General features: G+C 34.5%; 1 protein-coding gene across 12 annotated transcripts in view; it reads right to left on the bottom strand.

Moving 5' to 3' along the window:
- The window catches only part of PCM1 (pericentriolar material 1), a 43,794-nt gene that overhangs the window by 8,440 nt on the left and 18,942 nt on the right, over positions 1-16,412 (bottom strand). For 6 of the 12 annotated variants that reach the window (XM_026072612.1, XM_026072605.1, XM_026072608.1 and 3 more), the window contains 17 exons: positions 15,354-15,488; positions 13,637-13,827; positions 12,923-13,123; positions 11,741-11,963; positions 11,476-11,621; positions 10,007-10,203; positions 8,945-9,122; positions 7,932-8,290; positions 7,232-7,390; positions 6,358-6,414; positions 4,992-5,164; positions 4,779-4,907; positions 4,066-4,186; positions 3,602-3,739; positions 3,207-3,340; positions 1,668-1,802; positions 827-1,024 (listed from right to left, as the gene is read on the bottom strand). In XM_026072612.1, the coding sequence (XP_025928397.1) occupies positions 827-1,024; positions 1,668-1,802; positions 3,207-3,340; positions 3,602-3,739; positions 4,066-4,186; positions 4,779-4,907; positions 4,992-5,164; positions 6,358-6,414; positions 7,232-7,390; positions 7,932-8,290; positions 8,945-9,122; positions 10,007-10,203; positions 11,476-11,621; positions 11,741-11,963; positions 12,923-13,123; positions 13,637-13,827; positions 15,354-15,488 (2,874 nt within the window). Of the gene's footprint in view, positions 1-826; positions 1,025-1,667; positions 1,803-3,206; positions 3,341-3,601; positions 3,740-4,065; positions 4,187-4,567; positions 4,661-4,778; positions 4,908-4,991; positions 5,165-6,357; positions 6,415-7,231; positions 7,391-7,931; positions 8,291-8,944; positions 9,123-10,006; positions 10,204-11,475; positions 11,622-11,740; positions 11,964-12,922; positions 13,124-13,636; positions 13,828-15,353; positions 15,489-16,412 lie in introns of those variants that run through there. The other 6 variants (XM_026072604.1, XM_026072607.1, XM_026072616.1 and 3 more) reach the window with 3 other exon arrangements.

Genomic DNA, 16,412 nt, shown 5'->3' with positions numbered 1-16,412 from the left:
AAAAAGCCGAAAAGATACTGAGGTCACACCTATAGTACACAAGAAGAAACATTCAGGTAGATACTTCATGACTGTATATGATTTAGTATTATATGAACATCTGTTTAGCATTTCTTTTTAAACTATAACTAAAAAGCCACGTTCCTAAAACACTGCAATACTGCAATTAAAGATGGTGATACAACATCTTTAATAATGTAAAGTGCTAAGACCAACCAAAAAAATGCGTTCTAAGAACAGAATATGTACTATAGTCTCAAATACTACTTAAGAGTTTATGTATTTTACACTCAAATTCTTGGAAGTCATACTTTGTACACATCCCAACCAGCCAACTCTTTAGTGACTACCTAATTAGAATGAAGTCTTATGAAAAAGATGGGTCTGACTATCTGAAAGAAGATGTAGGCACAGCTGGAGAGATTATGTACTCAGACATGGGAAAAGAATGCACTCAATATGTCAATTTAAATATTCTGACTACTCAATAGTCCCACGTATTAACACTATTTTGTCAATTGACTATTCCTTCCTATGCACCCATACAACCATTAATTATCTATAATTCTGAAATATAGACAAAAAATCTATGCAATTAGACATCTTTAAAAGTAAAGGACACCTCAACTATTGAGGAAAACTAACCAGTTCATGTTTCTACATAATCAAAATACTACGATAACACAGGTATAGCACTAACTGCTATCTGTGTATGGTGAAAAAACATGTATACAATGTATAAAATGAAGTAATTAAAAAAAATTTAAGACACATACTTAGGAAAATCAGAAAAACTAAATTTTTCAAAAAGTGTAATTAAACAAACCTCTTTCGGATTAGACTGTATCACTTCAGTTGTTTCTATTTTTCTTTTACATCTCTGTTTTACAGAAATACTGTTGTTGTCCAAGTCTTGCATCAGTTTAAAAAAAGCTAATTCATTAAATAATACTTCAGAGATCTCCACAAGAAGATCCTCCCCACAATCTTTTAATTTTCTACCAGCAAATTTTGCCAGTGAATCCTGTGAAAAGAAATAATTCTTTAGGTTTTGGAAAAGGCTCTAAAAGTTCAAAGACCAAGTACTTGTCATATTTCTAATAAATCTCAAGATTAAAGTATATAATAAACAGCAGGTTTTTTATATATTTTATATATATACACACACAGTTTAGTGTCTTAATCATACTTTAAATAGAATCTATAGTCATAAAAGAACTTAACAGATTAATGATTTAAACTCCATATTTGTACCCCAAAAAAGTAACCTGTTTTTAGTAACTTGCACAAGATGTCCACACAGACTTTCACCAGAGGTCTGCTTGAAGACAACCACAGAAGACTTCTTTAAACTTCTAGTTAAATTATTAAAAATTTACATGTGCAAACATGTCCACTTCCAAGGACCAACACATACAGTATGTGAAGCTCAGTATTTTTAAACACACCTCATTATCTGGCAGCAATGGAAGAAAGTTCTGCGCATGGTAAAGCTTTGACTTTAGGAAACAAGGTAATGCTCATTACACCATACCAAAGCTGAAGGAGAAAAGTAGCTACAGCATTGAAGTTGTAAAATACAACTTGAGGGAAGCTAGCTTGCCTGTTGCCAATAACCCAAATTGTAATACAGTGTTGCAAAACAACACTAAAAAAAACCTACTAACCTGCAGTATACTGCCAAGTTGCTTATGAAAGAACTTGACAAATTCTTTACTTTCATCATTTTGTTGTGTAAGAGTCAAGACCATACGTCTTACTGATATCAGTAATTGAGAAGAGCATATTTCATCCATGTGTTCCTAAAGGAATATTATAAATTTAATTAGTTACCACTTAAAAAAAGCATTAGCCATTATCTGAAGTATTGGAATGCATTTATAATAATAAAAAAAAAACAACAACACACACACACATCACCTGTGCAATGAAGGAAAAGCACCCCAGGAACAACTCACTTGGGTTCTAACCCACCTCATGAAACAAACTAAGTAGAACACAATTATGGCAGATCTCATACTTATTTAACTACTGATCCTTCAAGGCACACAAAGCTTTGTCTCACTTTTCTAATACATTAGCACATGCCACCTTTTAATGTTTGGACAAGCTAAGAATCTTCATGTGTTGTAGCTGTGTATTCAAATATATTACCAAATATGTTAAGATATCTACAGTTTTAAAGCTTTTCAGAATTGCAAGCAAACGGCAAGTCTTCAGACACCAAAACTGTGGCATGTCAACAAYATATACAGTATTTGAAAGTGTCAACAGAATACCTTGTTATACAAACCTAAGCTTATATACTGGGTATGAAAGGGGTACAGGGAGATGACAAACATCTTACAACTTGACCTTTTTTCTTCATTAACCATGCATAGAATATGAGGTGTGAATATTTCTCCTCCTAGAAAAAATGCATTTCTCCCCCCCATTCATAGAAGTTCACAAGCTCACATCTGCGTTACAGATATTTGTAAACAGGAAAAAAATAATGCTAAAAATCAACAACATACTGAGCTATTCTTCAAAAATATCTCAAGTTACATACTATGTAACAGTTTTCATTAAAATTATCTCAGCTGTCCTTGCTAAAAGGAAGCAAATATTTCAGAAGTACATTCATTAACATTTTCAAACATTTCTATTTGATTTGGTCAGCTCCAAACAAAGATGCCTCTATGCTTCACAAAGTCTACACTCATTAATTCTATGCAATCTAGATTCACTACTCCTTTCTCCTATTAAATCCTTCTGCTACTGGAAAATTTAACCCTTACTACATCCTCAGCAATATTTGCAATCTAACATACATGGCAGCTGTAGCTAAGATGTGGGTTATCAGTTTTAAATAAAATGGGAACTTGAAAGATATTTGATTGTACTGACATCATAAGAACAAAGGCTTAAAGTTTGCAGAATGTATACCTTTTCATTTACAAACTCATCAAAAAATCAAATCCAGTATTTTGGTCCTACCTTTCAAGGACAGAAATATATCTATGCAGGTACACAAAAGTGTGAGTAAAAAAAGCTTGTTTTAGAATACATTAGACAAAGTATTACATTTGAAAGCTACTTATTACACCTTCAATATGAAAAAGCTATTGCTTTTTCCACTAATTCAGTATAAACATTCTTCTATGCAAGGATGTATATTCTCCTCTTATTCTCCTAGTTCACACTTTACTGAAAAGAGTTCTTACCTTCAGAAAAGGAATGACCTCTTTCATAATTGCTTTAATCTGCCGGTCAAGCTGCTGAGTATCTATACGAGGACATGGAACAGCAGAAGCTTCACTTGACTGTGGCCCACAGAGACTTTCACTGGTATTTGGACCTTGTGAGAGAAGGGGGCAGGGAAACATACTCAAGTCATTGATATTTCTTTAATAGTAATGTTAAATTTCAAAATATGAATGTTCTTCTTTCTTTAAAGAAAAACAAAAAAACCCACATTTACTTCACTGTGTTAAGAGCCTATGAAACTTTAAGTTTTCAACATAAATGAAGAGGATAGCAAGTCAGCCAATTAAATGATTCTTGATATTTAGACTGATTATTTTCTAAAACTAAGCAAAATATGTATATATGTGCATACCTTCTAATTTAGCAGCAGAAGCACCCTGAAAATTAGTAGAGCAGCCCTCAGAGTCAAGGGTACTTTCAGCTTCAATTTTGATACGCTCATATTCCCTCATCCTAGCCAAAGCTTGATCTAAGTGAATCACTGTGTTGCCTATATTTAGAATAAAAATATCTTTTAATCTAAATAAAAATTTTAAAATGAGTAAGACAAGTAAACAATAATAACAATGTATTCATAGCCACAGGTTTTGAAATTTAAAACATTAAAACTCGACTAGAATTCCATTTATTACACACTTTGACCAAGTCAAAGTGTTGCAGAAGTGGCTAATTGCTCCAAGTGTTATATTACAGAACATGTGGTCACACACTGAAATCAAAGCCTAGCATACTATTTAAGTGTAGCCAGTTGCTGGTATTTCAGGAGAGAAAGTGAGGGAGCAATACTTACAATATTATAAATTACATCATTCTTACCAAGGTCATCAGTGGCAAAAGGTTCAAAATTTGAAGATGTAGACATGGTACTCCCATTATCTGCATCATTTTGTTCATAATTTTGACATGCTCCTGTAGGTAAGTTCTTCTCAAAAGTTTCCTAAAAAACCCGAACAATTGCATATAATGCGGGAATGCACCATCCTCTCACAGACATGTCAACAAGCCAACAATTCTGTTCAGCCACATACTGTGGTTTCCAGCCTTGTCCCCATGCTGCCTGACTGCAGAACAATCTTACTTTCAGGATGTAAACCAACCAGGCGATTCTATCATCATTTTTTTCAAATACTTCAACTATAAATACATACAAAAGTGTGCAGAGGCATCAGTGATCTCTTAAATGAAAAACAGCAAGAATTCCTTGGGAATCTGGTGATGAGTACATGCCCTGACCTTACTCACAGGAAGATTTTGGCTATTTTTGAATAACAGTTTTAGATTTATGCCCTTTCTACTGTTTTCCAAGTTCTGTTCTTACCTTGTCACTGATTTCCAGTGTAAAGAATCCTGTAACGTTTAATTATTTTTGAAGAAAGATGTTCTTACATGCTTTCAGAAAAGTCTCTGTAAGCTAATATGGATTTCAGAAAAATTCAATCACTAGTGCAAATAGTTCAGTGCATGCATATACACCAAAAAATAGAAGCTGACACAGTAAACTAGTTTCTGAATTTGAAATAAAAACCTACATCATCTGTAGAAGCAAGGCTTTCACTGGGAGTGAGTTCAGAATTTGATGCCATCCATGTGGCAGAATTCAGTGATTTTGCGCATTTCCGTTTTTCACGAGTCTCAGATAAATGCCTGGTCACTATATCCTGGAAAAGATAGTAAACCTACACTGTAAAAAAGAATCAAAGATTTGTTTGATTCATATACAAGATTCTAATTTTTGCACATACCTGCAACGCATACAGTGCCCTTTGCCTTAGGTAATCTGTATTTAGCAGCTGAAGCTCATGGAAAAGTTCAATGAGAAAATGAGGACGAGACTCATTTTGAGAAATAAGAGTAGCTACTTCAGAATAAATTGTGTCCCTCAAAGCTTCAAACATAGAAAGATCGCTACCAGTTTCTGTAGGAAAAGGAAAGAAGCCAGTGAGTACTTAAGTCCTTAACATGCACCTAGTTGAAAAAGAACTGCCTATTGCATATGCAAATTGAACCTCAATCAGTGTAGATTCTATTATATTAGCTGCAGTTTTAAAGTTTACTTATTTCCTGAAGGCAACAAAAATTTAAACATACTTAATTCTTTACACAAACAAAAACATCAAGCATTCATATGAGTCAGGGTTTTTTTTCTTACAGTTCTGAAGGACATCTTTAAAAAGCATTATTTATTAAAGAGAATACCGCACACTTCAGAACGTTACTTTCAGAGCAGATATTCAGCATTAATGAATACTGAATGCTTCAGACAAGATAGCCAAAGGTCTCAAGCCTATATACTACAAATATTTCATACTTTTGCAACACAAGCAAGACAAAGAATAGAAGTTCTAGACTGAAATCAAGAAAGCCACTCCTCCACACACACCCGCCACAAACATAAATCTACATTCTCATACACACAAAGCCTGTTACCCTTAAGCTCAGTATATATATATAAGGAGACAACGTGATGCTTAATAAGTCTCCTTCCCTTTGAAAATTAAGGATTACACCCATGTCAAAACAGTTTAATTATTATATACACACTTTGGCAAGTGTTGAATGGAAAAAAGTTAAATTTGAAAAACTCAGTTCAGCCTAATGTAAGCATACTTGTTAGTAATGAAGTTGTAAGCAATACAGCAAATGTTAATTTGCAATTTGATTATCTGCAGTTATTAGTTCACCAAAATTTTTAAACAGATGCAAGCTTTGTCAACCCATAAAAAGCTACCAGAAATCGCTCCTCTTGCCACAATTACTAAAATGTAACAATAGCTTTTAAATATCCCTAAAATGCCTACTGAAACTAGTTTTATTTTGGTGTACAGTCTACATGGGTATCTTCTATTCGTTATTGCAATTAACAAGGAACATGATCAACATGTTATCCACAATTGCAGTTCAAAGCAGTTTGCATTGCTGCATATAATGCAAATTACAAATAACTTCTCTTGCTTTGTTTATAGAGAAGGTACTGCAATAGTACTAGTTAGTATGTGGTAAGCTAATTCATTGGACTCCTGAGAAACAGTCTGAGTTACAGGACCAAAGCAAAGAGGAAAAGAAAGTAAGTAATAGGACACTATTGAAGCTAAGCAGTGAATGCATTACCTGGCACTTCAGTGCATGCATTTCTGTTAGACTGCTGCAGAATTCTCCTAGCATGCGCTGTAGGAAAGTGGGGATAGACAGTGATAAACACAAAAACGTGCACCAGAAATAAAGACAGGGTCTATACAAAACAGCAGGAGGAAAACTGCTTAATCATCCAAACGACATCAAAGCTGCTTATTGTGAGAACTTAACTGGTAGAATTTTGATACAAACACCAGTAAACACAGCTTTTAGTGTGGACATAACTATACTGACAGAGCTGTACATCATGCTACAATGACTAAATTATCTGCATCTTTCAAACAAAAAGGTACCAGCAGAACCTAATGACGCAGAAGAGACTATTTTTATGATCTAGATGCAAGAAAAGCAGTGCAGATGGTAAAAACGTAAGGGTTTTCTATACGATGTCATAAGATTTAACAGAGCTCCTTTAAGTGTGAACAGAAAGAAAACATGCATGCAGTACAAGTTGTAGTTCAAATGTTGGAATTTAACAGCACTAAATGCTAAACAAAGTTTGATTTGTTGCACAGTTACCCTTTTCCATAAATCGATGAACAAGTGAGATCTTTGGTTGGCTAGGTTGTTCTTTGTTATACTGTAATAGTTTCAGTTTCTAAATTATTTTAATCAAGTATCTAATCTACAGAAAACACTGAACAGCAATCAACAGCCAATAATTAGTTTTTAATGTTTATAGCACCCTTAGGAAATAAAAGTAAAACCTGCATCATAAAATAATGTGTTCTGTCTTGTCATAATACACTGCTTTTAAATAGTATACTGGCAACTAACTGTGGAGGTCCTTTACACAAAGAAATCCACATAACAAAAAAATAATTACTGAAATTCAGAAAAAAAAAAATACCTGAAGACATTTCTGTAGATCTACTGTATTTAATTATTTTTTCCAACTGTTCTCGATTTCTTTTGCTGAACACCTTTGTGTGAACAACCTCTTCCGAGTGTTTGCTTTTACTGCTTTTGCAGGGTTTGCACATACTAGAAGCACTTGCACTTTCATAACCTTATGGGAGAGAGAAAGGGTTAGGGTTCAGGGGCCACCTCAAAGATGCAAAACATCAATGATGTTTCCTAGCCAAAAATTTCCCTCTGTACACTGATGCCATATGGCATCATTAAATCCTCAGTGACTGCAACAGTATCATGCATGCTAGCTAGTCCTGTCCCTCTCTCCCCAGTCAGCCACTATATTAAGCTAATTCTATATTTTACTGAAACATATCCTTCAGTAAGTCATCCAATTTCAACAGGAAGACATAATGAAAAGATTCTCTTGGCAGTTTGTTCCATGTCTTAACAAATCTGCATCCACTATCCATTCAATCATGATGCCCAAATCATTTACACTTTTTTTTTTTAAACACTGTAATACTCAAAAAAATTTGTGTACTTGTGTTAGGTGAAATGAATTCACACTTCAATGAAAAGTTCTTGAAATAAAAGTTATTGTTAAAGGTACCATTTATGGGGAGTAAGTTCTCCAGAACARAAATTGTAATTAAAGTTGAGTTTGCCCCGGCACCTAAAATTACTTTAGAACCTACCAGTACTTTTAATTCTGCCTTTTAGTTGAGAAGAACTCTTCCTCTTATTCTTCGATTTGGGTGTTTTATCTCTTGATGCCAAGCTTGCTTGAGCTGATGCTTTTCTAGATTTAAATGTTTTTGTCACAGTAGTTGGGTCTACTGGATCAGGCATGCTACTAAAACTCTCCAAAGACTCCTCATCAAACTCTCTTCTCCTGCTCATATCAGACTGATTTTTATGACTAGAAGCAGTGTTTTGTACTGAAACTGCAAAACCTGCTTTCAGGTAAGACTGATCATCTTTTTTTCCTTCCTGGCTGTCATTAAGCCAAACTGATCTGTTTTCCATTTCCTCTTCAGGTTGTCTATGACTCCTTCTGCGAGAAATACAGAAATAACACAATATATTATAACCTAGTCTCTTGGGTAGAAACAGTGAGCGTTACCAGGCAAGTAAATAGCTTCATCCATAATGCAAGCCATCTGCCCTAGTTATTTAATGATCAAATGAACACTGACACCAAAAACAGAGAAACCTTCCGAATGGAAACTGAAGGCATCTGAAGAAATTCACATTACTCACTGATTTCAACCTGAACATATTTATGTACCTATTATTGTACTTAAACAGCATTATAGGACAGAACACTCCTAAAACAATGCATTCTTCATTAGAATCTACCGTAGCACAAGAACAAACATTCTCTAGACATGACAGCTCAGCTTCAAAAAAGTGAAAAACATCTTCCTCCAATTATAAATTCTATCATAAAATCACTCAAGCTCTACATTCAACCTTAAATTTTTATGAAAGGACATTTGAGTTAACATACAGAAAAGTGTATGCTTCAAATGGTTAAAAAAAATTACAAAATCCRTGAAACTGCAGAATTAAAGCTCATCTTGGAATTCAATTATTTACCTTAAAGATAAAAATCCCTGTAAGAATGATGAACTCCCCAGCCTTCTCCAAAAACAGGAAAAATGAGCAAAGAGTCAATAAAAAAAAGTTGCACTGTGACATTAAATACCTTTGTTTTACYGCACCATTAGAGGAACTGCTTTCAAAAGGTTTGGGGAATGCCATGTACTCAGTTTTCCCAGAAGCATTATGATTTACAGGATGTTGCTGCTGCTGCTCACTGTGTGAGGAAACGTTGTGTGCAAAATCTCCAAAACCAGAAGGAAACACTGGATTGTAGTTAATACCTACAAAGTAAATGAGAGAATCAGAAGGTATTGCCTCATTTGCCTCATTGTGGCACCACAAAATTTTGAAAAAAAATGAAGAAATGGAGGGAAAATTATCAAAAAACGGTTGCCATCTTGAAAGTGCTGCAATAATGAGAATTTATCTGAAACATGGGTTTCAGAAAAATCACTGGCTACTACGCATGCCACTGCAATTCAATCAGAGGACAGAAGAAAGTATTTCTTGAAATCCCAATAAAAACCTCTTACAAGTAAAGGTAAAAACACACACAGTTTTTCCTGCATGAAGATTTTATCAGTACTTCAACTACAATGAAACTGCCAAGAAAATTCCAACAGAACAAGTATTCATACAGCCACAGATGACATAACACTTAAATTTTAGAATCTTTACAGCAGCAAGAAACTGAATATAAATAGTCCTCTGTACAGCTCCTGTATAATTTAAAACATTCTAAAAGAGAAGACCTGAGAATCTGAAAGCTATAAGCTATGTCTATGCTGATTTCCCAGTTTCCCTGAAAAGGCTGAAATATGTTATTGTTTAAGACAACTTTAACAAGGAATCATATTCTCTTAAGGATACAATAAAACCTACAAATTTTTCCATTTCAAATTCAACAGTAAAAGTAGATTTGGTATAATACAAGTTTGGTAATGAGATTAGGAACATTGTATCCAAGTCAACAGTTACTCTATAGCTCTAGTAAGAACAAAAATTAGTAACACATTGCTATTTGCAGGTATTTCAAAACTTCAGCATTTGTTTTGGTTTAAGAAATGAAGTAGAGGAAAAAAATCACTAAGTCCCACTAACATTAAGCCACTTAACAGAAATTTTTGAAATTTGTATCACTTTTCACACTTGTACTAACACTTACCTGGAGCAAAGGAAGAAAAATTAGTAAACCCTGGTATGTTAAGCAGGTTCACAGGTTGTGGAGGAAAGCTGAAGGGACAAAAAACAGTAGGAGATGGAGGTGGTGGTGCACTACTGCCTCTCTCCTTTTTTGATGGCTTCTCTTGACACTGCTGCTCTTCTTGCTGGTGCATAAGATCATTCAACATTTGCTTCAACCTTGAAAACAAGGAGAAATAAGCACCCAGGGTGGGGGTGGAGGCAGAACTGCCTCAAAACTTAAAGTGACACAAGAAAACAACTTAATAGAAATAAGATAAACAGGAGAATATTGGCACCATGGAAAGACAACAGCATGCTAGAAAACAATCTCATTAACATAGAGCTTAACCGTATTAACGTGAAATGTTTATGAACTGAAATTTTGACTCAACAGTAAGTCTAATATTAGACTTAGTTAGTCAGTCAATCAAGGTACTCACAGCGGCTATGACACACTAAAGAAAAGCTGTGAATAATTTAATTTAGTAATCTGAGATTCCACCTGCCCCAGGTAAACATCACAAGTTAAGATGCACAAGCTAAGTTTTCAGTTGCTGTGTGTAAACAACTGCTTCTTGAATCAGCTAGTCAAAAAAAAAAAAAGAAAAAAAAAARAACTCCACAGGACAGGAAGCAATTCTTATATAATCCTAACTGACAAACAGGAACAGTTTTAAGATCAACTTAAAAAAACAGCAGCTTAAAAAGGAAAATTCAGTAGGAACAACCTCAGATGCAAGATATTTGCAAGTGGCATAAAAATTGCTTTAAAACAGAAGATGTCAATAACTATATAATATTTACCAAAGGACAAAACAGGGATAAAAAGCTTGAACTTACAAACAATGCATTGACTATTAAAAATATATACATATATAAATAATGTACTTTCTACCTTCTAAACTATAATCTATATATAATATATAGAGAGATTTATATATTTTATATATATTAAATAGTTCAGAAGGTAGAAAGTACATCCAATGGAGGATGGGTAAGCGTAAATTCTTACTAACTAACAAGACTAAGAAAGGACAAAGAATTTTTCCACCATCTTTCCATAATCATTGCAATCAGGAATCTTGCCAGGTAGTCAGGCAAATAATAAAGGCACAAAAGCAGTATTCAAGGAAGGCAAGTCTATACCAAAAAAGTCACATGAAACTATATGAATAGCCTTTTGGTAGACATCCCAACACTTGGCTCTCTTTACTCAAGACCAAGAAACTTTCTGAAAGGTTTCAAAGTGGTAATTGATTTAAAAAAAAAAAAAAGGGGGGGGAGGAAGAGGGAAAGCTCCCCAAGGTTGTATAGAATTCCAAGTTCAAAACCAACCCAGAAGTTTAGTAGAACATTTAACCACTAGCTAATCTATCATTCGTGTAACCATGTTCTCTGTTACTGAAACATTTCAAATTACACAATCTAATATTAATACAGACAACAAACCTCTGAACGTTATTCTGCTGCCAAGTCAGCTGAGTATAACACTGGTTTAATTGATGCATAATAAGATGTACTTGTGGAGATGCAACATTACTGGGCATCATACTGTAAGGGCCTGTAAGCAAAGTCTGTAGTAGACAAGACAGGGTCTGTAAAAAGAAAATACATGCCGATGACCCAACCACAAAAAAAAAAGTTCTTGCTGGAAAGATTTAGAATAAAAAAAGACAAAGGTAGTAAACAAAAAATAACTGTTCTTCATATCTACCTGCTGATCCTGCATCAAAGTTTGACAAATGCTGACACTAAGTTCAAGTTGTTTCTTCAACTGGTTGATCTGCTCTTGCCATTGTTCCTTTTCCTCCACATATGAAAGTTCAGACACCCATCGAAGGTTTTCTTGCCGTCGCATACTAATGTTTTGCTGTTGCCTCGTCTTAGACAGTGGACGGTAATTTCCATCTGCTGAAAGAGGACGGCAATTCTTCCACCTGGGGGAAAATAAAAAAGAAGAACAAGGACAAAAGCTAACATTTTAAACTTTCAGTCTTATGATCTTTCAATTATTTAAATGACATTTCAGTTAAATGTCAACAACTCACTTGGCTCAGGCCATTTCAGTGTACTAGCCAACCACCAACATGAGTTTGTCAACCCAACAATATCCTGAAAAAAAAAAGAAACTAACAAATACACCCATTTTTAAAAAAGAACTGGTAAAGATGCTTCTGGCTCTTGTTCTCAGGATTGCCCAATACTGATTTTTGATATGTACTCAATGAAAGCCATCAACACAATACAATGAAAATTAATGGACAAAGGAACTGAAGACCACATACATTAGTATCCACTAAAATAATTCTGGGTATCAAAAAAATGGAGATAATTGAGAGAATATATATTACTTTTAACATGGCATCTTGCTAAGTCACACAAAGATCAATAAGGAAATCAATCAGGTAAGCAAGAGTTAAAATATGTATGTTAATTAAAAAAATAACTAAAAAGAAGTATTTTTCAATGCTGTCAAAGCCAACAAATGCAGAGCAAAAATTTCAGGGTTAGTCTTTAATTCTCCGAATTACTGATTAACAAAAACAAAACAAAACTGCTCAACATTATGGCAAAAACTTCTGACAAGTCATCTTCTGCTAAGCCGACTAAAACAACGTGGGAACATAAGGAGCTACGATAACCCAACCACAGAGCTCAATGGCAAACAACATTTAATGTGGCTGAAAACAGAAGAAAATCTAGATTAGTTACACACATCTAGATTAGTTACACACAGGTACAGAGACTGACAAGAAAGTGCTACTGGACACAGCTCACTAGCAAGCAGAAAGAAATCTCATTCTGCTGTAACAGTTTTCTACTTAACACAATGCTTCTTCCTCCACCCCCTTCAAATTTACTGACTGGCATCAGGCCAAGTAATAATGCAACTAACCTATCCTTGTTTTCTTTAACACAAAATGTACTTTCTGGTATGTAGTTATTGGGATAAATAGAGAAACTGTCATTAGAAATTGATCCTTCATCTTCTTCCTCTTCTTCTGCCTGACCAAGTCCATCAGAGAGATAACCATCTTCAACTCCATCCTCCTCATCCAGTGCACACTGGGTAGAACCTCCCCAGGTTGCCATTGTCCTAGTGAACATTTAAGACAAAAAGGGGTGTTTAAAGGGGTGGGACAGTTCTTTTTATTTTTAAATCAGAATACTAAACAATCAGCCTATCTTCAATTAATCAAGCTGCACCAAAACCAGCAGCTTGATTAACATCATCTCACCAATGCAAAAATGAAACTGGTATATTTCTGATAGCAGGACAGWTAATTTTCAATAAGTCTTTTCTTTATTACCTTACTATTGTTATAAATGCTGTAGAGATGAGGGAACAATAGTCTGCTTTGAACATTTGACCTTTTCCACGCATTCCTTCCTCCTTATATAATTTTCACCATCTACAGAACAGGGAGACTAAATATGTCGGCTAAAACTATACAACTGGCAAACTGTCAATTAACGGTCACTTTAAAAGTTGAGAAACTAATTTACTATTATATCTCATCTCATTCAGTGCTCTTATGAAAACAGGAAAATGCTCTAAGACTAACATTGTACTAAACACAGAAGCACCCACAGTGACTCATGTTCTTACTTTTCTGTCCTACTCTGCTGTGGAGTACACTGAGCATCTGATCCCTCGCTTTTAACAGATGCAGCAACAGTAGATATTGTTTCTGCCAGCTCTCTCCTCCTCTGATGTTCAGCCATTAAAGCTTCAAGCTGCTTTCTTCTCTGTCGCAACTCTTCTCTTAAAATCTCATGTCTTCTCATCTCCGACCATAACTATTTGCAGTAGAATGGAAAGTATTAGAGTATAAAGAAAAAATCTGAACTAATACATGGTAAAGTTTCAACATTTGATACCACATTGATAAATTTTTGTTCAGGCATTGGTATCATACTGTAATTGAAGCCACACTGCAGCAAGCCGTAAATACACACAGTATTTGGTATCTATCCCAAATAATTTAAGATCTAAGCAATTACAGGACAGAAGTTTTTATATGAAAAGGAATGCATGTTTCACTCAACACTATTTATTAAACATCTTATGCATTATTAGTCAGCTCTAAGTAGCAAGACAGAATATCCTCTGGAGAAATCTGGAAACAGTGCAAACTGCTTCACTGATAACTAAGTACAGGATACAAGAAAAAAAGGCAAGCATTTCTGCAATCTGCAGAAACTTCAGATTGCAGTATATGTTTGTACAGACTTAAGGAAGCCATGGGTTACAAAGAAGAGCACCTAAACGGAAAGAGATAAGCAGGAAGAGTCCTTATCTACTTTAAACACAGTGAAAGCACAAATGGTAAGATACTTTTTACAACAGTGTAAGAGGTGCAACATAATAGCATAACACATAACAGGAATTGTATAAGTGAACCAGACGGGAAAATGCAGATGTTAAAGAAAAGACAAGCGACAATGTACTGAAGCATGAAGTTAAGTGAACTAGTTGGTGGTGATGCAGCTAAGAAGCTTTCCAACAAAAAACCAATATCCACATTTTGATAATTAATAATCCAAGCTGTTTCTAGAATGTTATCAATATGCATCAGCACATTTATTTTAGAGACAATTTATTTTTAGCAGAAAAAAATTCAGATAATTTATCCTATAATGCTTATTTGAAGAAGCCAAAGTTCTGAAATCCTCTTCTGTGAAAAGAAAGATTTGGCTTTTAATGACAATAATAGAGGCATTGGGCAATCAGCCTCACCAAAGCTACAACACAGAATTTTAGAGAATGCTGACGCAGCTCACAGAGAAAGTTGATTTAAATAAAAATTATTTTCAAATATTTTTGATTTGTTTCTGATGCCTGGTCTAAACAGGAAGCTTTTCTTCACATCTTTTTCCACCTCTATAAATGGTACCATAATTTTCAGAAGGACTAAGTAATATTCAGATCATTACTTAAAACTTGTGAATTTGGGGGAAAAACGAGGAAAGGAAGATACATAAAAGTCATCTATATAAAGAACATATACTACATTTCAAATAATGCTATCATTTTCTTTATGGATAATTTGCCTCCAGAATGCAGTCAAATGTCTACTGTACAAATTCAAAATTCATTTAGCTTTCACATTTGACAACAACTTCTGTTTTTGGGCACAGCATTCTTGCCAGTTCAGCTCAATATTTCTTCCCAGAAATAAAACAAAAATTATACACATTATGTTGAAATGGCTACTATTCCACTCCCCCTAAAAGCACTTTTTTTTAGTATTTTGTAAGTTATCTAGAACTTTTTTCCTCTGTAAGCCTTTTCTAAGTCACAGAAAATCTCAAGTATGAAATACCTCATGGCCGACTGGTACAGATTCATCAAGTTCAAGTAAAGGCTTGGCAGCTGCGTTACACTCATTCATGGCTGGAGTTGAAGTTGCTGGTGAAATCTGTCTATTTGCTGGGCAGTTACCAAAACTGGTTGACAACTGAAAGAGAAAGCAGAAAGGCAAAGTAAAGTAGAGTAACTTTCTAAAAACCTATGTACTGTTAATGCCCAACACATTTCAGGCTTCTTGAAACAGCAGAATTAGTATTCAGCAAGAAGGGATTTTCTAATTAATGTTAAATACTTATTTCAGAGCTTAGGCAGGAATCAACAGTGCCTATTTTTATAAGATAGTATTATATAATGCTATAGATGCACACTATTGGCTGTTAACAGCTCACTTCATAATATAAATTTGCCTTCAAAGACTACAAAGAACAATACTGCACAGCACTGTCATTCTGAATACAAAGTGTTTGTCATGCTTACAAGACATGATACTGTTTTGAAAGACCAAACCCTGAAGAAGTTTTCTTAGATAAGTCACTGACAATACAAGGTTCACGAGTAACAGAGGAAAAAGCAGAAAAAAAGAAAAGAAAAGCCTTTTTGTGCCATTAAGCAAAGGACTACTGAAGGGCAGCATTAAAAGAAAAAAAAAAGTAAGAGAGTGAGTGAGTGTGTGGGTGTGGGTGAGAGAGTGAGAGAGTGAGAGAGAGAGAGAGAGAGAGAGAGAGAGAGAAAGAGTTTCTCTTAAGTGTAACATTTTATTTTATAATGACATTTTCCATAATCATGCTATCAGTACAATTTTGAAGAAACAGCCTTTGGATGAGAGCACATTCTGAAAAATATGTCTAGATAGTTATAAGGCAAATAACCAGGATCTTTCAAGCTAGCATGTTACTCAACAAGATCCTCAAATGCATATTTCTGGAAAGAAATCCAGATAGCCAATGATTAATATCAAGAGTTTAAATGCAATGACTACAGATATAGACAAAAAAATTTCCAAGCTAAAAATAAGACAGACAGTTCTCCATCCTTGAAGAGTTTAAACCAAGACCATGCGACTTCTGAGGAC

The sequence above is a fragment of the Apteryx rowi genome, unplaced genomic scaffold (assembly GCF_003343035.1).
Source record: "Apteryx rowi isolate R43461 unplaced genomic scaffold, aptRow1 scaffold_344, whole genome shotgun sequence".
In the NCBI taxonomy this organism is placed as follows: Eukaryota; Metazoa; Chordata; class Aves; order Apterygiformes; family Apterygidae; genus Apteryx; species Apteryx rowi.
Note: the sequence above shows the minus strand (reverse complement) of the source record. Positions and strands in the feature narration are given on the sequence as shown.